This window comes from Eschrichtius robustus, chromosome 11, assembly GCF_028021215.1.
Source record: "Eschrichtius robustus isolate mEscRob2 chromosome 11, mEscRob2.pri, whole genome shotgun sequence".
NCBI lineage: Eukaryota > Metazoa > Chordata > Mammalia > Artiodactyla > Eschrichtiidae > Eschrichtius > Eschrichtius robustus.
This window is the reverse complement of record NC_090834.1, coordinates 17,344,700-17,368,732: the sequence shown is the minus strand read 5'-3', so window position 1 is coordinate 17,368,732 and position 24,033 is coordinate 17,344,700. Positions and strand designations below refer to the sequence as shown.

The 24,033-nt window shown below is 40.0% G+C and overlaps 1 protein-coding gene across 3 annotated transcripts in view; it reads right to left on the bottom strand.

The window, feature by feature from the left end:
* Positions 1-24,033, bottom strand: part of CADM1 (cell adhesion molecule 1) — a 328,206-nt gene that overhangs the window by 39,168 nt on the left and 265,005 nt on the right. For all 3 annotated transcript variants that reach the window (XM_068554918.1, XM_068554919.1, XM_068554920.1), the window contains exons 3-6: positions 22,559-22,711; positions 16,085-16,222; positions 13,743-13,901; positions 1,012-1,111 (exon numbers count right to left, since the gene is read on the bottom strand). In XM_068554918.1, coding sequence (XP_068411019.1) covers positions 1,012-1,111; positions 13,743-13,901; positions 16,085-16,222; positions 22,559-22,711 — 550 coding nt within the window. The remainder of the gene's footprint in view (positions 1-1,011; positions 1,112-13,742; positions 13,902-16,084; positions 16,223-22,558; positions 22,712-24,033) is intronic.

The following is a 24,033-nucleotide window of genomic DNA, read 5'->3' as shown; positions in this document are numbered from 1 at the left end:
CATCGCTTAGCTGTCATGGGGAGAATTCTTTCCAAAGACTTGGGGGAAGCTTTGTGAAAATGCTCTGAGGTCCTTGTATGAATATGCTAGTTAGCAAAACTCTGAGGGGGGAAAAAATCACAGCGAGGGGACAGCAGAGGGAGCTCAATGCTGTTTTTTGTTGCGGACCAATAAGAATCTGAGTGAACCCAATCACTAGGTTGACCTGTTGTTCCACGTGAAATGGATTGTTTTTTTCCCTCAGAAACAGTTAAAAACAATCTTCACTCTATTAGAAAGATGAAAGGATTCTTCCTCCTCCCCAAACGAAACGGAATACCTAAAGTGGTACCACCACATGGCTTTTGCTTTATTAGTGGTAATACATGTAGTTTCTCTAATTCACTTTCATTAATTTAGCAGGGGCAAGTGCAGTAGCTTTTTTTACACTTTTCAATAAAATAAGAGTGTAAGTCTTTTCCCTTATGCGGTATGTATACATATTCCTTGAGAAAAAGTCCCAAACCATTCCTTACTAACAAAAATATTTCTAGCAGTCACTTTTCCTTGAGGGAAGAAGCAAAATGAAAAGTAAGGCAAATTCATTTGCCTACAGCTGGCCCTAAACACAGCAGCTTAATTTAAGTCTGAAAACCATCTTTCCAACGGCTTAGTTAGACATTAACACAGAAGGTAGCAGATATATCATTCGATTGTGGGCACACTAAAAAGTTATTAGGATTATTTTATGTGGGTGAGAGAAAATAGTTCTGACAATCATGTTGATGATAATAAAAGAGAATTAGCTGAGATTTCAATCTTAGCTGGCATTTCATTTTTCTCCCAGTCCTCACCCTTAAGAACCACAGATATTTATTCCCCTTTTCACTGAATATTCTTTCAGTTCCTGAAAAATCTTCCATCCTTTACAGCAGGAGACAGGTGACAGGCCAATGAGTTGCGAATGCACATCTGTGTGTTGTGACATTTACTGCTCGTGACCCTCTGCAAACCTTGGCCTTCAGAACTTACTGGGGCTTCCCGATGGCTTCACATGTTAACTCAAGCGCGTCCCCTTCCCGGGTTAGGCCTTGTAGAGGATAAGTCATCTGAATATGCACTTGAGGCTTATCTGTGTGACAACAACACAAAGTACAATGTTTAGCAAATGATATCATCAGGCAGAACCAGACTTGCATGCTGTCACAAACCCCATACTACCAGCACTCACGTGCTTCCCATCCTCATGCCTTCAGTAAAATGCTTCTAATTAGTAAGTAATCCTGGCATTTGCTCAAATTAAATTGACTAATAACTCTAAGGAGTGAACCACTAACCGATAAGAGATTCATAAGCCAACCACGCCACATCAAACATTTCCTGTGAAATACATTTTGTTACATTTAAGTTTATCTCCAGACTCACTCAAGCTAAAGGAAACTCATTTGCCTTCATGCTGAGGTGAAGCCACAGATATCTGCGGTGCTCAGAATTGATACATTTTATCATAGATCATATATTACTATGTGACAATATGTTGTGACACTGCATATTAATAAGTTTGCCACTTCTATGCTCTTGTTTTCAAATGGGAAAGGCAAAACTTCTGAATTCCACTCAAATGTCTCTAAGAATAAAGAACTGGGAGGTTCTGGTGGCCCCTAATGAAACTCTATGATGGCTCAACGTAAACATATCAGAAGGAAGGAAACTGACAGTTACCGAGTCTACTATGGTAGGAACCATCCTTGGTGGCGGAAAAAGCCCAGTTTTAGGGACGAGAACATTGGTACCTAGAGAATGATGTAGGTTGTCCAAGGTCATAGAGATAACATAATGAGAGACAGCCCCATGAAATGTATGTTTGGAGGGATTATTGATTCAAACCCACGTTTCCCAATGGCAATCCATAATTAAAGCCAAGTATACTGAGTATAGTTTCCTAACACAGTCAAGTATTTAGGTATTCCTAAGTGAGGTATTCCTAAGTGTAAGTGAATACTTTAGTGATGTAGGTATTCGTATTTCCACTAGCTATTTAAAAACTGTGTTTGTGAGTTTGTGGGGCTGTGGGAATGAGAGAGGAACGCTAGGAGGTACAGGGAATGGGGAGGGGTTGGAATTAACTTAGATACACACACAAATACATTTACAAATAAAACCTGAATGGAATTGGGAGGATTTTTTTTTCCCTTTGCTGAACTAATAAGCTATTAATCCCTACATCATTTTTCTCTTTTAATTTCATGACTTTGTAAATGTATATTTTTGGAAATGTACCCAAGAGGTAATAAATGTGAGAGGGCAAGACATCAGTTGGCTGAAAGGTCAAAACAATTGCCATAACTTTACTTTCTCGGACGATCACACCACCCAAACAACAGCCCCTTGGCCTTTTACAAGCAGTGGTTCGCTCATTATCATTCACCCTATGGTATCAGGGAGCAAAGAGAAATATGGCAGGGCTCAAACATCTCTACCTGTACACAGCCAAACAAGCTGCACGAGGTCCTCTCTAGGGATGGCTGTTTTCTGGATGTGTTTTTACAGTCGTGTTACTAGCGCTGGATCTTTCTGTCTCTGAAAACCACGTGGCATTCAAAACCTTTTAAGAGAGGCTTCTTGTACATCGGTGGGCACTGCACGCTGAATTGGTAATGCTTTCTGAGGAGCTAAGTCACTTGCCAGAGAACGTAAGTTAACTGGGACCGAAAGCTCCAGCTGACCCCTGAAAGTAACACGATGCTATTCTTAGACTTGTTGGCAAAGGCAATGTTTAAGAGGAAAATGGCGTAGAGGTCTCCAGATACTGATAGCTGTGTGGGGAAGCTAATCATTAAAGAAAGGCAAAAATACTCAAAAAGGATAAACAGGATGACCTTAAATGAACACTGGCTGCTGGGCAAGTGTCCTGGGTGCCCACCTTTGAGAGCTATAGACAATACTGTAGGCTAAATACAACCATTGGGTGACATATGTGGGTCTATTATTTTTGGTGGTATAATACACTTGCACACAGAGCTAGTTGGTAAAGTTTATTAAAAAAACAACCCACAAGATACCAAGAAAAAAAAAAAAAATGGTAGAAGGTTATGCCACTGAAAACACAGACAACAAAATACCGGCTCCCTTACAGTTCATGCTCAGAAACAGCAGTACTTCCGGAGTTCCTGGTTAGGGAACGAACCTCTGTCATCCTTATCCAGGAACCATTCTGAGGAAAGCTAAATTTAAAGCCCCAAATTTGGGCTGAAATGTAACATTTTCTTATAGGTTAATCTCTGATCCACAGAAGGTCTACATTTTCCATGCACTGCTGACTTTGGCCCATTAATTAAGGAGAAGCAGAATGCTTGCTGGCCAATGTGGAAGGCTCTTTTGTCCTTTTTTCTCCTTTGTGTAATTTACAAGCAAACAGAGAGAGTATATTTTTCAGCAGGGTGCACTAAGGGTTTTTACACGCTCAACTTCCATTAATAATAAAGACGGTGTTGAAAATCCATCCACCCTGCCTTTTCAGTACCACTGAGTTTGTTTTAGTTAAATGCTTTTTATGTTCCTAATGGCTGTTTGCCAGTTGTCAATTACTCACATAAATTAGGAATAACAAGCTAAGGCCTTGCTATACCTGGAATTTACGTTTAAAAAAATCATATACTAAGCCACAGGAAATACACCTTCAATTTTGATAACTGATTTTCCCAATTTACTCTCTAGGTTTCTGGAGAAACATCTACCATCTACTTATGGGTACAGCTGCCACAGTTACCTTAATAGGTCACTGGAAAGGTAAATATTAATCTTGCTTGTATTATACAGAAAAATGTCCTCCTCTGTTGACACGTGCAGTATTTATAGGCATATTATTCGACTGTGGGCAGCTGAGCTATCTTCACGCCCAGCTTAGGAGCCAAATAGAGGGTCTGTGTGCCAAGATCCATCTCTGGGTGAAGGAAACTTAAAAAACAAATTCAATTCCCCCTCCTTTGCCCTGAAAGAGGAACTTGAGCCTTCCCAACAGGTGGAATAGAAACCCTGGGACTCCACTGACTGGCACCTCTAGAACCCAGGGCTGCTACATCTTCCCAGGATGATCCTGACCACAATCCGAGTATGTCAAAATACTGAACAATCCAGATGGCTGATTGCATAGCCCAGAAGCTCATCATTTATATTTTAATTATGTTCATAAATCAAACGTTATAACCCGCCGAATCTTTTCTGAAACAGAACCAGACTCCAAGATTTATTTTTAAGTAATGAGGTAAGGCCCAGAACATTTTCTGGGTGATCATTTTACACCTCGGTTGGTGTTGGAAGGCACAAGGCTAAAAGCCAGATGACACTTTCTGCCCAAGTGCAATAACTGTCTAGAAATGTACTGCAGAATGGCTTAATATCACTATAAAATGGAACTGCTATATAAAAATAAGAAAAATAGTTAGGTCTGTGCACTCATGCAACATTACAGCTACAGAGATGGTACCACCAACAGCCAATCAATTAGGTCGAGGGATCTGAGGTTTTCATAATACACTGTAATTGTTTAAAAACCCCATAAAAGACATTTAGCAAGACTACTACAGCAGACAAAATTCGTCCATTGGTCAAAGTCGCACAGAGGGTTAAATACCAGGAGGCTTTAGGTCACACTACAGTCGCAGCCAATTAAAAAAATCATATTAGAAAGACATTCTGATTTGATGAGGCTTTCTTTAAATGGACTTTGCTCTCTCTATAAAGGGAAACAATATATATATAAAAGGAAACTCTTCAAAGAGGTTAGAATGGCTTGCTGGCAGATTACAATTGATTTCATGCCAGTCTGACCTTGCACCATATTCTATGATCTTTTCAGAAGATGAAACTCAAGACTCTGGAACGTGTATTTCACTTTCCTATGTAAATGAAAAGTCACAGTCTCCTTCCCTCTAGATTACTGCAGTAACATATCAGGTCTTTAAAATTTCTTAGTTAAAAAAAGTACACTGCGGTTTCCTTTTGCCTGGGATATTATCCTCCCCATGTACCAGAGAGGAGCATTGCTGAGATAAGAGGGAAGGCGCCCTGACACCGCGGCAGGAGGAGACCTGTTAGCCCAGGGGCTCCTGACGCTTTCCCTGCCTGAGATTTTCTAAAGCAGGGGACGTGGGCCTCAAATGTTCGTTGATGCGCTGACTGCAAGCAGGTCCAGGACCCCAAGTGCAAATCTGTTCCTGCAGGCTCTTTGTGTCCCTTACTTAGATTTCATCCAACATTCTGAAACACCTGTTAGCGTGAGACTGGATGCCTGTCGACCAAGTGTTCATTGTTTCGGGCCCACCAGGGAGAAATCAAGGGCAGTGTGGGCCCAGATGGATCAGAATGGCTGCGAGGACGGTTTGGGTCAGTGCCTGTGCATTCAGGTGGGGAAGCACTGACAGAAGGGCCTTTGTCAATCATGGGGGATTACGGCAGTTTGGAGAAGCACGACAATGCCGAGATGCACCTGAGATTTGGTGAGTATGAGGGGCTGCTTGAGCTCAAAGCAAGAATCAACCCCTATAACACGGCCGCCTAAGCTGCTGGGAGAGCCCGGCTTTGCTCTGAAGGAGGGCGATGTATCACGAGGTCACTGGGGCTGGTGAGAGAACACAGTCACAGCGAGCTCTCAGAGGACTTAAAGAGAACATCTTGCAAAAGGTTTGCTTCCCATTGTCACAATACGTTCACGAATAATTTTCACTGCCATTTATTTTGTTTGTTTGCAAGGTGAAGGACCTCCTGCTGTTACATCTGTTGTATGAATCGGAGCACTTAAACTGTTCTTCTTGAGGAGGGCTGAGCTATGATGAGTGGGGTGAGTCAAACCTGGGGGGACGGATGTGGGACCGAAGAGCATGTGCCACATTACACAGTAAAATGCAGTTTCCTCTTGTTGCAACTTGTGAGTAGCTTTGTGGATATTGAGATTACTGTTTACCCAACAGAATCAAATTTTATTCTGTGATGTTGTGGCAGAGAGTAGTTTCCAGTGCCTTTGAAGTGGGGTGCACACTCACCCACACAGCACTCTTCCATATCTTTGAGAAATCTTCAGAATTAGAAAGTGAACATTGGGTGAGAAAATTCTCATAGCAAGATTTTCTGCACAAGAACGTTAGCTCTGTAACAAGAAAAGGTTTTTTTTTGTATCCCTGGTGCCTAGAACAGTGTCAGTGCCTGGCACATAGTAGGCGTTCAATACATATTTACCAAGTGAATGAATGAATGAGAAAGTGGGGAAACATTGGGGCATGGACTTCTAGCTCTGCTACCGGTTAAACAAAAACAAAACAAAAACAAGCAGACCGTGAATCCCTCTAAGCCCTGTTATAAGATAGACAAGGCACATGAAAATTTTCAAGTGTTTATTTGAGCATCCATTTGAACAGGGCAGCCCAAACTGAAAATGCTCCCATAGGAGCTGGGGGAAAGGTTTTAATAGAAAAGACACGGAAGTAAAGCAAGTGAATTATTTGATTGGCTAGAGCTTGAGCAGTTGCCTAATTTGGGAAGCCTGGTTAGCTGTTTGTGATTGGCTGGGCTTGAGTTTCATTGCCTTGGAGGGCATTGGCTTTGGTTTAGGTTTTGGTTTGCCTACATAAGCTACCAAGGTATCAGAGTCACCTTATTAGATTGGTCTAATGGCCTCCTTGTTTAATCACTTTAACAGCCCTCATTGCAAAATACAATTCTATTTTTCTTTTAGAAGGTCAATCCAGCTCCCAAAATTTGAGGTTCAACCCACGTGTCTGATTTACATACTTCCACTTCACTACACATTTATTTAGCATTTTGGGTATATTTCAAGGTGGTATCTTAAATGAAATCATAAAGAATGTTGTTGAACCATTCTTTTTATTTATTTTTTGTTAACCACCTTAAGTATAGGAAGTTTTATTTGGTTGTCCAACATTTTTAAAAACATATTTTTTTTTAAATTGAAGTATAGTTAATTTACAATGTTGTGTTGGTTTCAAGTGTACAGCAAAGGGATTCAGGTTTATATATATATATATATATATATATATATATATATTCTTTTTCAGATTCTTTTTCATTATAGGTTATTATCAATACAAGATATTGAGTATAGTTCCCTGTGGTATACAGTAAGTCCTTGTTGTTTACCTATTTTACATATAGTCGTGTGTATATGTTAATCCCAAACTCCTGATTAATCCCCCACTTCCCCCAGCGATCCCCCTTGGACCATTCTTTTTAGATTTTGAGATGTTAGCTTTACAACCATTTAAGCTTCCACAGACTCAAAATCTGACCTTGAGTTAAAAACCATTAAGAGCGCACATTAGAAGAATAGTTTCACTACATAGTATTCAGTGTCCACAGCCACAGAGACACACCTTTTCCAAATACATTAGGTCAGACAGTGAGATGTGGGAAGAGGCCTCTTTCTACAGGGTGTGCCTTCAGAAGGCAGGGATGATGGCAAAGGCTTTCTTCCCTAAGAGTCATGTCATTCAAGTCTTGCTCACAATGGAGTTGGCCCAATATTTACTCTTTGTTTTTTGAGTATTAGTGACTCAGTCTCCCGCCCCCTTTGGCACTGCAGAATGCCTCGCTAACACTCTATAGAGTTAATGGCATCAGGAACTTGGACCCGCTTCTACTGTGTGTTAACACAAAAAAATGATAGGTTAGAACATTAGTTTGAATCGGGGGGTCTCCATGCCTTGATTATTTTTCAGGAGGAATAATAAATACTGAAATAACTTCCCTGGAACTCAATTCATTGCTTTAAAAAAATAAAAGAAAGGGAGAGTGGGAGGAAGAGCATATTCTGTTAAAAAAAAGAGACCGGAGATCAGAGAGAAACAGGCCAAATATGAGAACGCCAGCTATTATGCTTTGAAGAATATAACCTGGGAGCAGAATCGATGGGGGAGAGGATGGGATATGGGAGCTGCCGTGGTAAACTGTGTGTTATCCTCCACTCCAAACAGGAAAGATTTTCCCATTTCCAGGTTTTTCTCCCTCCTTCACTGCAGGACACTATCGATACCAGAGAAACATTTATTTTGGCACAAAGAACAGGTTTTGATCATCTCCTCAATGCCCAATTTTCCCCCAATTGAGGGAATGAAAGAAAAAAAAAATCTAGCCTTCTGTGGACCCTCGATGAACAGGAATATGGATGTACAAAATACCTGGCTACACTGAGTCAATAAAACTCATTTTGAAAATGATGCCCACGAACATAATTAACTAGCAGATGATAATCAGAGCAGGGAAGGCATTCAAACACCCATTTTTTGAGTCTTTGGTTTCATTCTCCATTTCAAAACCTATCTCTTAAATTTTTTTTTTTTCAGATATGCACACACACAGAACCCTCACTAGATGAGGATTTTTGCAAAACATTTTAAAGAGCAAGGCTACGATGGGGGAAAGCAAAAGACACACAGCAGTAATTCCAGAGCTTCCGATTCACCTCGGTCCAGAGTAAGGCTTCCCCCCTTGCACAGCAATCTGAATTCCATACCGAGGGTCACACCTTTTCTTTGAATTCCCAGCTTATGTCGCTATGTGTTTCCACCTTGATGCTATTTAGACAGTTTTCTTTTAACGCGCAGACAGTGAACTGTTCTCCTTTAAACAGGCTTTTATTTGACAAGAGTATGTTCGCTCAGATCTGAAGCTCCACTAACCGTGCTACAATTCTACCACATTCTGCTATAATCAACCCTGTTGTAAATTTGAGCAACGCTATATACACAGACATTGGAAAGAAAAAACTGCACAGAAAGAGTTTAGGGTCATATAGCTCAGAACATTAAAAAGCAAAACTGTTCTCTGCCTAACATCTAAGGAAAGAGAGCTTTGAATTCCAGGTCGCGAGCACAATTACTTTCTGTTTTAAACATTTAACTGCTTGCTGCCGTATCCTTGCTGAGTCTCAGAATGAAAGCTAGAAAACTAAGAGCCCTACTGTATGTTCTGTCTTCCCAGCAACGGTCCTATGAGAAAACCTTATTAATGAGCTTGCAAACGAGCACCCAACAGGGAAATGCCACAAACAAGAGCAGCTAATGCCCCGGAAAATCAAATAACTGAACACTTGGCTGATTGTGGTGCCTTTCATATTTATAATAAAAAAAAGGGAGGGGGGACTTTAATTCACTAATTCTGAGAGGTCAACACCTTGCTGAACAAAACAACTCACTTATTTATGTTCAGAAATCTCCAGATGATAAATTACATTGACGTTAATCACTTCAATGCATGCTACACAATTAATATCTGTACTCACCAAAAACTTAAGGATTATTTAAAGTATGACAGCATACACATCTGGCTGATTTTTCACATAATTGGGCACCACAATTTCTGCTGGTACCACATACAAGTGTCTTAACAAACAAACGCTGCAAAATTCTGTGTTCAATTAATTGGGACTTAAATCCACACCACAAAAGGGATTCCAAGTTGGAGCTCAAGCCTTGTCTTCTAGACAATATGGTGGCTCTCCGTGTCAAGGGGAGTGTGCAACCCTTCCCTTCATTTTATCCCTTCTCCTTGCTCCTGTCAATTTTAAAGTAAGATATTTAGTGGCATACAACGTAGGTTTTCATTTCCTTTTTAAAAAATAGTATTTTCTAAAAGGACATAATTTATACAGCATTCAAATCTATTATCTGTCATTTTACTCTGTTCTTATCCTGATTAATATCCATCCATTTTAGATGAGGTAGAGAGAGGTTTCCAAAAAACTTCATGTAGCAAAATGGGCCAAGGTTGAACTGAGTATACTTAACACCAATCCTATCAGGTTAGATTTGCCTCGAAGGTAGTCTCATTTCCCCAGAGTAGAGTAATTCTTAATCTGAGGTCCATGGACCAGTTCAGGATGTCCTGGTGATAAACTAATGTTTATCACTGATAGTATAAGAAATCTTTTTAGGTGGCAAAGGAAAGGACATTAAAAAATAATAGTTGTATATTTATCTTAAAGTTTACTAGATAGAATATACATAGCAAATAAAACTCATAATTTTACAGGTGTTTTTACACAGGTCTTGGTTAGGTTAAAGCAATAAAATGACTTAAAAATTCTAAATGTGATACGAACACAGATGACCTGTGGATTTGGTAAAACTTGTGAAAGTGGCCCTTGAATACCTAAAATTAGGAAAACTGTAAATACACTCCTTATACTGGAAGTAAAATGTGGTGAATGTCATCATTTCCAGCTCTATAGCTGTCAAAGGATTTTTAAAGGGGTCAACGATCCCCAAGAGTTTAAGAACTGCTGAGTCCAGAGTTTGGGCCAATTAAAAAATAATGGTCTTGGGCCTCCCTGGTGGTGCAGTGGTTGAGAATCTGCCTGCCAATGCAGGGGACACGGGTTCGAGCCCTGGTCTGGGAAGATCCCACATGCCGCGGAGCAACTGGGCCCGTGAGCCACAACTACTGAGCCTGCGCGTCTGGAGCCTGTGCTCCGCAACAAGAGAGGCCGCGACAGTGAGAGGCCCGCGCACCGCGATGAAGAGTGGCCCCCGTGCGCCGCAACTAGAGAAAGCCCTCGCACAGAAACGAAGACCCAACACAGCCAAAAATAAATAAATAAATAAATAAAACTTAAAAAAAAAAAAAGGTCTAATGTTACTCCTCACAGAGTATCCAAAATAATTCACCATCCATGCAGACTGGCTACTGAATCTCATGCATTCAAGTATCTCTTCTTTTTTCATGGCCATCAAGAATGTATATATGTGTATAACCGAGTCACTTTGCTGTACAGCAGAGACTGGCACAACACTGTAAATCAACTATACTTCAAAAAAAAAAGAGAGAGACATGGTGTGGCTTGTCTGCAAGAGGGGCCTCCTATGGGGGGAATGGAGCTGAATCCCCAACACCACTGGCCAAGGTCTGAGAAAGTTCTAGCACCCAATGACCGAGTGCCTTGAGCACCTGAGACATGAGGCTTTTTGTTGTCCATAGCTGCTGGTGTTCAAGGAGAGTAAAGCTGGTAGGTAATGAAGTAGAGAATTCCGATGTGTCTGAGGATGCTACGTAAGGAATTCCTGGCTGACTCTGCAAATTTTTCAGTAGTGTTCTATAGAGGGAGGGTAGTGAACTGTCATGTGACTTTCTTGAGCATGAAGCATCGTATTAAGATGCCAGATCAGACTCTAAACTCCATTCAGATTAACACAATGCTTTGTAATTCTTAACCTTCTTTTATGAAAAAAGACATTTTTCCTTATATACATTCCAAGAAATGGAATATCAAAGGATAAAATGTTTGTGTGGCTTACGTTGGGTAAAAGAACAGAGTCTCCCATAAAAAGGTGCCATGTTAAAGTTAAAAATGACCCAGGGATGTGTCTTCAATTTGGGGAAGGCATTAAAGTCACTTTCGGGCAGTTAAGGGCTAGCAGTACTTTGTAAGATTGAAGTCAAATGGATTCAGATATGCAGCTTTATTCCTTTTCTTAGAAGGACAAATCTCACTTGAATCTTCAAAAGAAAAGGCTTTATAAAGATCATTGGCAAGTCTTCCAAGGGGTAGGAGGTGTAGTGCTTGAAATATTTTGCGTTTGGAAATGAGTATAATTTTGTAGGTGGGTGGGGCTATATTCTATTTAGAAGATACTCTGGGAAACTAAGAGTTTAGGGGTGGGAACTGGGTGAACAGCTACTCAGGTCTCACAAAGGAGCTAATGTATTATTAAAGCTAATGGGCCCCTACAAGGAAAGTTAATGGGTATTAAGTTTGCTTAAATGAATTACCTATTAACAAAGTCACAAGAAATCTACTATCTACCAATTTAGATAATATCTGATCTTTTCTGTTTTCCCATTATAGGGACATTACACCACAATAGTTTTAGTGATAGGAAAATTATAAGCATGATGCCCATAATGAAGCCACATAATGAAGTAGATGAAATGAATTAACAAGAAAAACTGGCATTATGTAATGTTAAATTGAGCCAAGCTCACAAAGTGGAATGGGATGGCCTCGTAGAAGCAACTTTTTATAACTTTCTCCATCCCCTGTTTTGCTCAGGCAACCTAAGCAGGTGATACAAATCATAGGGGGATTAATGATGCCCACCCCTGCCACCACCAAATACATACCTAATTCCTAACCTCTGGAACCTGTGACTCTGGCCTTATTTGGAAAAGGATTCTTTGCAGATGTAATTAAGTTAAGGATATTGAATTGAGACCATTCTGGGTTAGCCGGGTGGGCCCTAAGTCCAATGACAAGTGTCCTTATAAGAGACACACAGAGAAGAGAAGAAGGCCAGGTCAAGATGGAGACAGAGAGTGGAGTGATGTGGCCACAAGCCAAGGAACACCTGGAGCCACCAGAAGCCAGAAAAGGCAAGGAAGGATCCTCTCCCTAGAGCCTTCGGCGGGAATTTGGCCCTGTCGACACCTTGATTTCAGACTTCTGTCCCCTAGAACTGTGAGAGAATAAATGTCTGTTGTTTATTAAGCCATTCAATTTGTGGTAATCTGCTATGGCAGCCCTAGAAAATTAATAGAATAATTCATAGAGAGTAATGCTTTTCCTTTATCTGATGCCCAATCATTGACATCCAATCAAACTCCTGTAACATTTTCACTAGGCACACTCAAATGCCACCTGGAATTTTGCAGAGGTCAAGTTACAGAAGTCTTTTGATAAAAACTGAGAAGCTGGCTACTCAGCCACAACTTTGGTGCAAGGATAATTTTGTGCAGAAAGCAGATATTTTTTCCACAAGTAGGAGAGCCCAGAGGAGAAGATGAGGAGAGCATCTTTAGTCCATAGGGCACAGTGAGGAGAAACCTCACTCACCATGAGCCAGCTTTTACTGATGAAGCCATCAAGACCACGGCACTCATCCCAAAGAGTTCCACTTTTAAACTCATCGCTATCATTTAAGCTAAAATAGAAGAGAACTTGCAATCTAAAACAAGATGCCGATGTTCAGTGGGAATAAAATCCCTTCTATAAAAAAATTCAGCACTTATGATGGGGTTAATAAAGCCAGGGGCGGGGGGGGGGGCGGCTGGAATTACCCTAGATTTTGAAGTTGGCGTAAGAAATGATTACAGTCAATATTCACAAAATTTAATTAATTAAGTCATGCGCTAGAGCAGATGGAATCATTTTCAAGTTTTACATTTGGGTTAAATGTAGTATTTTCAAAATCCTCACTGGCACTCTATAACATGGCAGTGTTTCAGTAAAATAATCCTTTGATTATTTTTCTACCAAGACAACAAGATAAAAATTCTACCTAAACTATATAAAAACATATGTATTCAATAAGTGGCTTCTGAAGTATTTTTAAAAAACTGCTACTCTATACCCTCAGGATAAAATACTTGGGTAATGCTATGGTTTGAGTGTTTGTGCCCCCCCCCCACCCCACAAAACTTACACGTTGAAATGCTGATCCCCAATGTGATGGCATTAGGAGGTGGGGCCTTTGGGAGGTGATTAGGTCGGGAGGGTGAAACCCTCATGCCTGGGATTAGTGCCCTTATAAAAGAGGCTGCAGAGAGATCTCTAGCCCCTTCCACCATGTAAGGACACAGTGAGAAGGTGCCAGCCATGAACCAGGAAGAGGGATCTCACTGGAACTTGACCACGCTGGTACCCTGACCTTGGACTTCCCAGCCTCCAGAACCGTGAGCAGTAGATTTCTGTGGTTTATAAGCCACCAGCCTGTGGTAGTTTGTCACAGTGGCCAGAAAGGGCTAAGACAGGTACTCACACTGTACTTCTAGATACCGCTGGGTCTGCAAGTTTCCAGTGACGGCAGGATGCTCCACCTGACAGATCACCGGGACCCCGTCATCCTCCTTGTGCACCTTCAGCATCAGCTGACTGGTCACAGTGTACATGTCTGACCACTCCTCCACCTCTGATTTGCCTGGGGGGACATACCAAGAAACCAGAGCTGAGTGAATCTCCCTCTTTTCTTAAATATCTTCCCCTCCCTCCCTCCCTCTGCCCCAACATTACTATTTTAATAAACATAATGGAAGTCACTCCAGATAAGGGTAATCTGGGGGGTAGATAACTGACAAAATGATAATTTCCTACTTTTCAGCCTTGCAGGATAGTATTTAAGATAAAATCAACTCCACATACTATTTATTATTTTTATGTAAATATATGTTTCTTCTGTCTTAAATTTTCCCACAAAAAAATGCAGCTGAAAGTTGACCCATTTTGACATTTGACTGCTCAAGGCATTAGGGAGGAAGAAAAGAGAAGTGCTTTTTCCCCCTACAACCATCTGAACTTAACACATCTACTAGGCTGTCATGCGGTTTAAAAATTCCAGGACGTCATCCAAATCCCTTAAGTAATTCAATCAGGAGTAAAGATATAAACAACCCCCTTTGCCCACCCCCATCAGCAACCGTTAACAGGGAAAGCAACTACAATTAAATGAAATTGGAATTGAAATGTTTAAACTCGGAGACTTTTGGAAGAACACAAAAAAATGCAGTGGCAGTGGGTAGAGCAAAGTAAGATATAGGCTTCAGGCCAGAAGGGAGCCACATCCAAGAACACCCAGAAAAGGGGGGAGGAGGCTTCCGGATGGGATGAATAGGCCAAGGAGGCCCCTATCCTGAACTCAGCACTCCCTGGGACATGGCGCACCATTAACTTTCTTTTAATGTTTTGTACTTATTGGTACACATTTAATGGCTCAATTCACTTAGACAGAAAAGCAGAGGGGAAATGAGAAACTCCTTCCTTCCAAAACCATACCTAGCAAATAGGAGATTAAAACAGAGCAAGCTTTTTGAAACTTAAGCCATTATATATAGATTTTTCTGTTTCTAGATATAGATTTTTATATCCTCTTTCTAAAAGGACTTTCTTTTCTTCCTGGAACTATTTATTTATTTAACAGGCACATACAGAGCACTTACCTTGGCCCAGACACTAAGCCCCATGCTTTACAAATATTCACTCATTTCATCTTCGTAAGAATCACACAAGGTATGTAAATATTAATATCCCCATTTTAGAGGAAACTGAGGCACACAGCAAGCATTTCTGTCAAATGATCAGAGGAGTTCAGGCCCTGAGTCCTCTGTCCCGGGTACTACTTGCAAGGCAACCTTTTGCAAAGAAAGGAATCGGAATGCAGACATGCATGAGGAACTTAGGATAACTGGCAAAAGAGAGTCAAAAATAGGGGCTAGGCTGTATCCTTCAGCCGATGCAGTGGCTAAGAGGGCAGGTGTCCAAGGATCCAGGAATCAAATCTGGATGGCCTGGTACTGAGGGAGAGACAAATAGGAGCAGGGTTAAAAAAGTTGCCTGTGCTGCCAGCACAAAGTCAGAAATGTTGCAGAAGAATAGGCTGCTGACACGGGCAACTGAATCACAGATTTCTCAAGAAGGGTGGTGCCTGCAAGTTCGCTATGAAGATAGATTTTCAGCTGCTTAGCACAAGCACCCTTGCAGGAAAGCACGTTGTCAAAACAAACGATAGTCCAATAGATGTTAGAATGACTTGGTATTCACCATGGCCAGGACTGCTATACATTTTTTTCAAGGTGTAAGACAAGAATCGGGGGTCCTGACCCACCCTGGGTCACATGGTAAAAGCAAGGAGAACTAAGGGTACAGCCATGGCCAGCCTGAGCTCAGGGGATACCTCAGTGATTCTAACTGGTCTAGAGAGTTCTCGTTTACAGGTCTGGTTCTCTCTGAGCCTCTGAGTAAACATCTAGCAGCACATATCACCATGAACCCTCAAACAACAGAATGAGGATATGAATTAGAACAGTAAAATGCCGTTACGCCTTGGGCTCAGACACACTTAGTAACTGACTGCAAACCATATGTTAGGTTGGCCAAAAAGTTCGTTCGGTTAAGAAATACGTTGTTTGATGAAAGTTCTCGGTGAAAATGAAAAATGTGTCTGTCATTTTTGCTTATAACAGAACGGACTTTTTGGCCAACCCAATATAAATGAGCATTTTTGTTCAGGGGTGTGTTTTGCATTTGTCTTTAACGTCCACAAAGGTGTACTCCTGCTGGGATTGACTGTGGACTGGCTACCTCAGTACGAGGCAATTCGCATCTTACCTTTGAGCTCCTTGTTCCCTTTGAACCACCTGATGGTCGTGGCTGGTTTGCTGGCCATGGCAGTGCAGTTGACTTCAATCTCCTCACCTTCCACCGCAGTGTCTTTCTGGATATCGATCATCAGATTACGTGGTGGGACTACAAATTAAACATGTGTGCTTTTTAAACACAGAATCTATTTCTGGGCATATTCTTCTATTCATTAGAAACTAGGACCATTGCTCTCAAAAAAAGGAGATAAATAATAGACATTCCTGATGGGAATTTAAAACAAACTGCCACTGGAGGAAACAGAAGAAAGACAAAGTCATTATCAAATAAAGTGAGTTACGTAAAATCTCTTACTTTAGAATCTGTCCTAAAGTTATCTGATAAAATGACCAGTCTTCCACTCCTAAGTTATCAGTGACCAAGTTATAAAAATATAGATACTAGATTTGCTATCAATCGGTCATTAGAAAATTGACCAGAAAGTAGACATAAAAGCAAGAGGAGTACACACTATTGACATTACCCTCCTTATCTGGAAGTCTCTGAAAGGAATATTTCTCCTTAAACTCAACCCTTGGATTTCAATCTTCATATGAAAGATTCCAAAGTCAATCAGCAAAGATCAAAAACATGGAGTCCCGTAAAAGAATCACTCCCCATAAACATACACAGAAAAACTGTGCCTCAGAGCCACTTCATTTAATTCAAATTATTTATAGAGATCTAGAATATGATCTTGACCTCTGATGGATGGTGTAGTAATAAAATCCTTTAGCTATGAAGATGTAGTAATATAGGAAATGCCAGTTAATTTGTAATCATTTTCTATATTCTGAAATCTAAAGCTACAAATTTTGGAAACCAAAGGTGAAAAAGACTATTGAGTGTTTGTAGGTTAGATTTCTATCTCAGAATTAAAACCACTCTTCTCTAAGCATATTAAACATATATGTAATGAAATGATTAGAATAAAATATTTGGGGGCTAAAATGCTGAATATCAAATAAAGAGTAATGATGGTGGTTGATAAAGAAAGCATGTTATCTTTTCGGAAACTGAGTTGACAATGAAGACTGAGCTTCTTGAAATAAAAATCAGTAAGAATACTGAATTCAGCAGACTGAATCTAAGAATATATGTCCTGACCACCATGAATAAGCAAAGACGGTTCTAAGACTTATGATTAATAAGTTTCTCGACTCAGAAGAGAAACAAGAAATTAAATATGTATAAACATGCCATCCTGATGATCAAGTTGAATAATAAATCTCTGATACTGCTTCAATAAATTATGGGATTAAACCATGTATTTGAGATTTCCAACTGTTCTAGTCCAATGTGAAAATTCTACCCACAGGAAGACTTTTACACTGAATTGAAGCAGTTGAAAATTTCTATAGAGAATTATGGAAAAGGAAAAGGAAAATGATTTGTTGTTTATGATTCTCAGCAAGATAGTTGGTAGGCAGAGTGTAACTATTAGAGCAAAAGCAGGCCTCTTCTTTGTTCCCTGTATAACCGGAAGCTAACACAGTTGCTCAACTGGACGTGTTGCTAAAGTGGTGTGGCCCCAATGAGTAGTTAAACATGGCAAAGAACTACCCTAGTTTACATTTTAAGAAAAAATAAGCATAAAGAGAGATAGTCTAACATCCGGTTTGGAGTTGCACATCTGCCAACATTTTAAGAGACAGAAAGGCAGGTATAAAAGTAAATGGGATGACTTTGGCTAGCCATTTCCTCAATGCAGTTTATCCTTCCTAGATGACAATCAGGTAGGTTAAAGATTTTCATTACACGTATCTAGATAGCTGATATGGAGTACACAGAGAGACTAGATGTTTACGTCTAGGAATATTGAAAAAAATGCTTTGTTAGAGCAAATGTCAGAGGAAAAGATTGTCCAAGCCTAAAGAAAATAAGATCTTGGTGAGCTATGAGGAGCAGAAAGAGGCTTAGATAAAAAGGGAATAACTAAGGAGTAAAAGAGCTAGGAATGTCCTCCCAACAAATGTAGGGCTGAAAGTCAAACAGTATTAATTCTTTTCAAGGTCCAGGCAGAAATAAAAACGGAGTGATGAAAATAATTTCTGATATTGACATGTGCAATGATTTTCAACGAGAAATGTAATTGAGTAATGTAATTGATGGGGTACTACTCAATTTAAGGAAACTCAAATTGAGTATGGGATACTCACAGAAGGGGTTCTCTTCGGATGAGACAAAGAGGGCAAATAGCTAAAGATACTGTGTAATATACAAAGCTCTCTTCCTTGGAAAATACTACAGGATGGGATAGAGCAGATTTCAGTATGCATGGATAACTTTGGGAGAAACACTTTGATGGTCACTCTGTGGTAACCTGGGAATCTTCCTGATGGGAACAGATCCAGGAGTTGTTAAAAGGTTCCAGCAAATATCAATTGTCAGGTCTTGACGGCATTAAGGCTCAAACATAGTCTTTGTCAGATATTAGTTTTCTGCGTGTTCCTGGCTATCTTTCCTTCATCCTCTCCTTTTTCGTGTTGAGTCTGAAGATACTGGAGAGCTCTCTCTCCTCCTCACAGGCTTCTTCTAACCTCCACTAGCAATTCACCTTCAGTGGTATTTCTTAGTAGAGGAAGTACTTAATCCTCTCCATCAGATGGAGAAGGTCATAAGGATGATGGCGTGTTCTTTTCACATTATCAATAATGTCTGCTAGTTCAAAGTAAGGAAATGGCAAGTGGTATGTATAAATTAGGCCAGAGGAAAATTTACCAATGTCTCTTAGATTTTGTGTGGGGGTTGAGAGTGTGAATGGCAGCAAATAGGTCCTTATCTAGATTACCTGTTGCTTGGTTTTATCCATGTTAATACCTCCTCTACTGCAGCAGGTATAATCTACACTTCCCTAATCCTTCCTAGTGATTCCTGTACTAATGCTAGCTCCTCCTGGAGAGCTGACATCACCTGTAACTTGACAGCCAAGGTAGACATGTGGAAAACTTCAAAAGTGGTGGAAAATATGACCAGTGTAGAAAAATAAAGGACTTGTTTATTGTTGAGAAGAACATCCTGAGAAATGGCTGAATGACTTTTTCCAAGTCCATAAACAGTTTTCTCAAGATTGTGACCAGTATTACTGATCTTTACAAAGCTTAGAAGAAGAAAGAGTCAAATGTAGTAGGAGTTGTTTGGTTTACAAATATAAAATAAAATGTGAGTCATAATGGTTCACTGATATCAGTTATAAAGCTAACTTCTCTCAGGTTTTTTTTTTAAAGAAAAGAGAACTATAGAAAATATAAATGAAATGATTTAATTCTATCTTTCTGAAAAGAAGGGGGGTAGGACAAGAAAATCTTAAAGTTTATTTTGGTCTATTCATTCTCCCGTTTTTCCCTTTAACTTCATAATGTCTACTCAAATACGAAAGCAGTTAGTAAGGTATCAAAATCCATTTATAAGAAAAAAATGAATTAGAACTGCTACTAACCAGAGAATACACTTATACATGGTCCACGAAACAGACGCATTGAGTGAAAACTGCCTGCAGCCATTAATGAAAATAACCAAAGATATATCTAAGGAGGTGCATAGAGATGGAAACCTGGATAAAAGTCACGTAGAGGGAAACAGTAGAAAATAGCAAAGAAATGTTGACGTTCTTCTTAGCTAACCTCACATCTGTAAGAGTGCTAATTATAAACATTACGCCTACAACGTTAAAAAAAAATCAGCAATATCAAGATGAGTCACATTAATTACAACAAAAGAGGAGACTTAAAGCTGATGGGTATGTGGAATCTCACTCTAAGATCCTTTAAAATAATTAGGTTCTCCTGATCCTGGAATCTTAAGAGTGAACACTGATCTTAGAGGGACAGGACCGTAATAACATTAGCTACTATTATCAGTAACTATACTAATGTTAAAGCAGCCTATTCTCTCTCTCACTCATCTCCTCTCATGAACAGCAGTATGATGTGGAGAAAGAAACAAACTCATCACAAGTGGAAGGAGTGAACGAATATCCTAAAAGGCACCCAAATGCATGCAAAATATCGTAGGGGAGTTTTCAGTTTTTACACGGATAAGATAATAAACATAATAGTAACTAACAAATACCCATCTCTATGTCTTATAATTATGCTGAAATTTTTGCTGAATGCTTCAAACAACAAATAAAGATGCATGCACTAAAATGAGCAACTTCATCCGATCAAGAAGTGTGACAGCTGTGTAAGTACATATGGGGTCCTTTTCAGAGGACCACAGACAGAAACGAAGACGATGCTAATAGATCATTCTTCATTCATTGTAATACCTGAAAACTCTAAACCTTAGGAGGAAGCTTTGAATATAGGAGTATCAGTGGAAATTGTCAGATTTTGGAATATGAAAGACTCAAGCACTGATGACAACAATTTGACTCCGTCAAGGAATCCTAGAATAAATTCAGTGGAAGGAATATTAAATGAATGCATAATATCTGCAAAAAGAGCATCTACCAGTATTCCTTTCAAGTATATTTAAGTTAATGTTTCTATACAATACAAGCAAGGAACCTATTATTTCTAGAACAATCAGACCTCCAAAAGGATGACAGGCATAATGCTTCTCAAAAGGCTAGTGCTGGGTGTATTCAGTCCAACTGGCCCAGTCTAGTGGGTCTGAGAACAAATGTACCAAACACTGAAAACTGACAGGCAGTAACTGCTTGTCAAAGACCAGATACACTCCTGCAAACAGAAGATGTGCACCTTCAGGGAGAAAATCTTGAAACAGCAGCCTTCAGAATTTTGTTGAAAACAACCTAGACCAGAAGACCCAGAGGTTCTGAAGCAGAAGAGTAAGGTCTGTTTCGAAGTCTAAGATTCTTGATTCTCACCACGTGCTTTGTAACCTGGGCAAGACGGCTAACCTCTATTATTATCATCTCTTTCTTTGAAATAAAGACATTCATACTTAAAGGTATATGTAGCGAAACATTCTGAAAATGCAAAATGCCGTTAAGTATATTCCATCTAATTGCCGTCACTTTCGTGGACACACCATAAACAATGGTGGGTCAGTGGGAAGATGGCCTATTTGAAGTTTATGCAGCTGATGACTTACTCCAACAAGCAAACAGTGTTTCAAAGACTTCTCCAGAAAACTTTCAGTACATCTGCCAAATTCCAAAACAGTCATCCCAGCCAAACCTTCCACACTTACTATTTCTGCAGATCTAATAGGGATCAAAGGCGCAATTAGAGATAAACATGTACACATCACCAAACACAGACCACAGCAGAAGCAACATGGCCAGACATGAAACCTGACTGTCTAAAATCAGTGTTCCTCTTATCAATAACATATATGTAAGCATTAGGGATATGTTTTAGTTTAATGAATTAAAAAAATGTTCCCTATTACAGCTGTGTTTAAATAAAGTAATGAGGCAGCAGATCAATACATACACCCATAAATACATATAAGTTCACACACACTAAGCAAAAACATCCTTCATATTTATCTTTCCCCTTTAATCTTCATATCATTACACTGAAAAGCTGCAGTCTGCCGCCTCAAATAGGCTTTGATTCATCATCTTTCCGAAGGTGTAAATCAGAGATCTTGCCTCACGCTATAGTGTAGGTCCTTGAAAACTCAGTTTCAAAAATCCAAATTGGCTGGTGTTAGGCACTGGAGTATATGTTTGTCTAAAAGGTGACTAGTTCAGACCACCTTCACCACAGGAATATCTGCTGACTCTATCAAAACATACACATGGAAACCTGGCTACCGGGATTCTGCTGAAAGTCGCAATCTAGCCATTGTACGTGAAGATACTTAACCTGCTAGAGGTAGAGGTGTACCCAGCAGCCAATCCACAGTCCTTGCTTATTATCAGCCTTCTCTCCCTAGAAGCTCTTCATTCTTTTACATTCTTTTACACATTCTTTTACACCTAATGGTTGCAATTTGTGGCAAAGTATGTGTTCATGGGGTATGATTTTTACAGCATAATCTTGAGTGGGAGCAATAAATGAGGCAACAAGTCAAGCCGAAGAAAAGGAGATCAACAATATTAAACGAGATGTAACTCAGAAGGAAAAATCATTAAGTGGATTTCATATCAGAGCTCTGCCACAGGGTGCAGATGCGGTAGCCTGTTTCCCCCTCTACTGCACAGAAGGGAAAAAAAAAGTCCTGGTAGTTAGAAGCAACGACATTACATGTGGTGAGTGATTCATTTGAGGGCTCTAAATTCTCTTGATCTTTGCTTCTGAAGCTTGAGGGTTGAAACCCAAGAGCAGGTGAAATCTAGAAAGCCTGCTGATTGCCATTCCTTAGAGTGTTCGGTAAAATAGGCTATTTTTAAAATTCAGCAAGATGGGCGGTGAGTCTTCCTAAAACAGTAAAATTTACTGTTAACCTTTTCCTAGCTGCTGGAAGCCATCTGGCAGTAAGTACCACCCCCTCGTTGCCCAGGACAAGCCCTGGTGCGTTGCTTACCCAGGACAGTGATGGTGGTGTAACTTTCCTGAGGGGGGTCAGTGTAGAGCTGGCAGAAGTATCTTCCTTCATCAGAAATTGAGACATTTGTCAACGACACTCTGAGTTCACTGCTTGAAAAATTCAGCAGCTGGAACCTGCTGTCCTTCAAAGCTGGAAAACAAAACACAGAGTTAGTGTTGTGAGAAAGACGACAGTCTATTTGCCTTCCCGAGGGGAGGCAAAAGGCAGGTGACTAGAAAGGCAGCTACAGAGCAGACACACGGATTAAGTCTTTCCGCACCTGGTGGGTACTTCTCTGTGCTTCTTGAGTTCCTAATTAGGGCTTCTGCAATAGCTGCTTGTAGACACATATATATCCCTGCCCCAAGAGGAAACTCACACACATGGGTGTGTGTGTCTGTGTATCCCTTGCTGTCAGTTTTGAGCACTTATTCATAAATTGTTTCGGATCTTCTATCGGAGACAGGCAGAATGAGAACAGGAGAAAAGGGCAGGCAATGAGCCCCCTTTGGCACTGAACTTTCAGGGAGTAGAACCTACAGGCTTTTAAATTGTCTCTAAAAATCTGAGGCCTTAAAAGAAATAGAGGTTCTAATATTATGAGAGAAAATTTTAAAAAAGCATTATTAGTAATTTCAAAAGCAAAATGAAAATCATTAAAAAAAAAAAAAAAACTTTATAGCAAAACAATCCAATTTAACTTTGATGCATCTTTGCGTTTGATGTGGTTTGAGGTGGCGCTGCCAAAAGTCCATGGCCTGGGGCCTACAGGGGCCTTAGACCTGACCCCATTTTCTAACTGCATTCAGCTCCACGGGGATGAAACTGATTAGGCATAAAGTAGGAAGTCAGAGTCATCCCAAAAGTAATGTATGTGGGCTTTTTATTGATTTCTAATATTCACTTTTAAAATCTTTATATTAATTTGGCAAAGGCTACATCAGTATATACTAATGACAAAAATGCATTCTAACAATGAGAAGCTGGCTTCTCTCCTTTTACCCTCCATAGTCCTCTTAATGTTCCTTAGGTTTATAACTCTTTCCACAGGTCATGAATGTTCTGAGGTGTTGGGGGGAATGGGGACAAGTGGGCAGGAGGCGACATGCCTGACACCCGCTTTGGTTAGGCACCAATGCTCTCAAATCACAGTTTTTCGAGAGACCTGATTCTTGCTCTTGCCAAACCCTGACACCCATTTGAACCATTGCTATGATATACAATTAAGTTTCGATTACTGGCTTTTGTGATCTTACATTTGGGAGGATTTCAGCACATGGGCACCTCCATCTACCACAGGCTATGGTGACAGGAGATTTGGTTTTGTCTTTATAGGCACAGATTGCCTAGGAAACTTCAGTCTTCAAACCAAACAGATTACCTTTGAGAATGCTATATTTTCCTTGCTTTACCCTATTTGAGTTGTTTGTGTCAGCTAAGTATTTGGGACTCAACAGCAATTCACCTTGAAT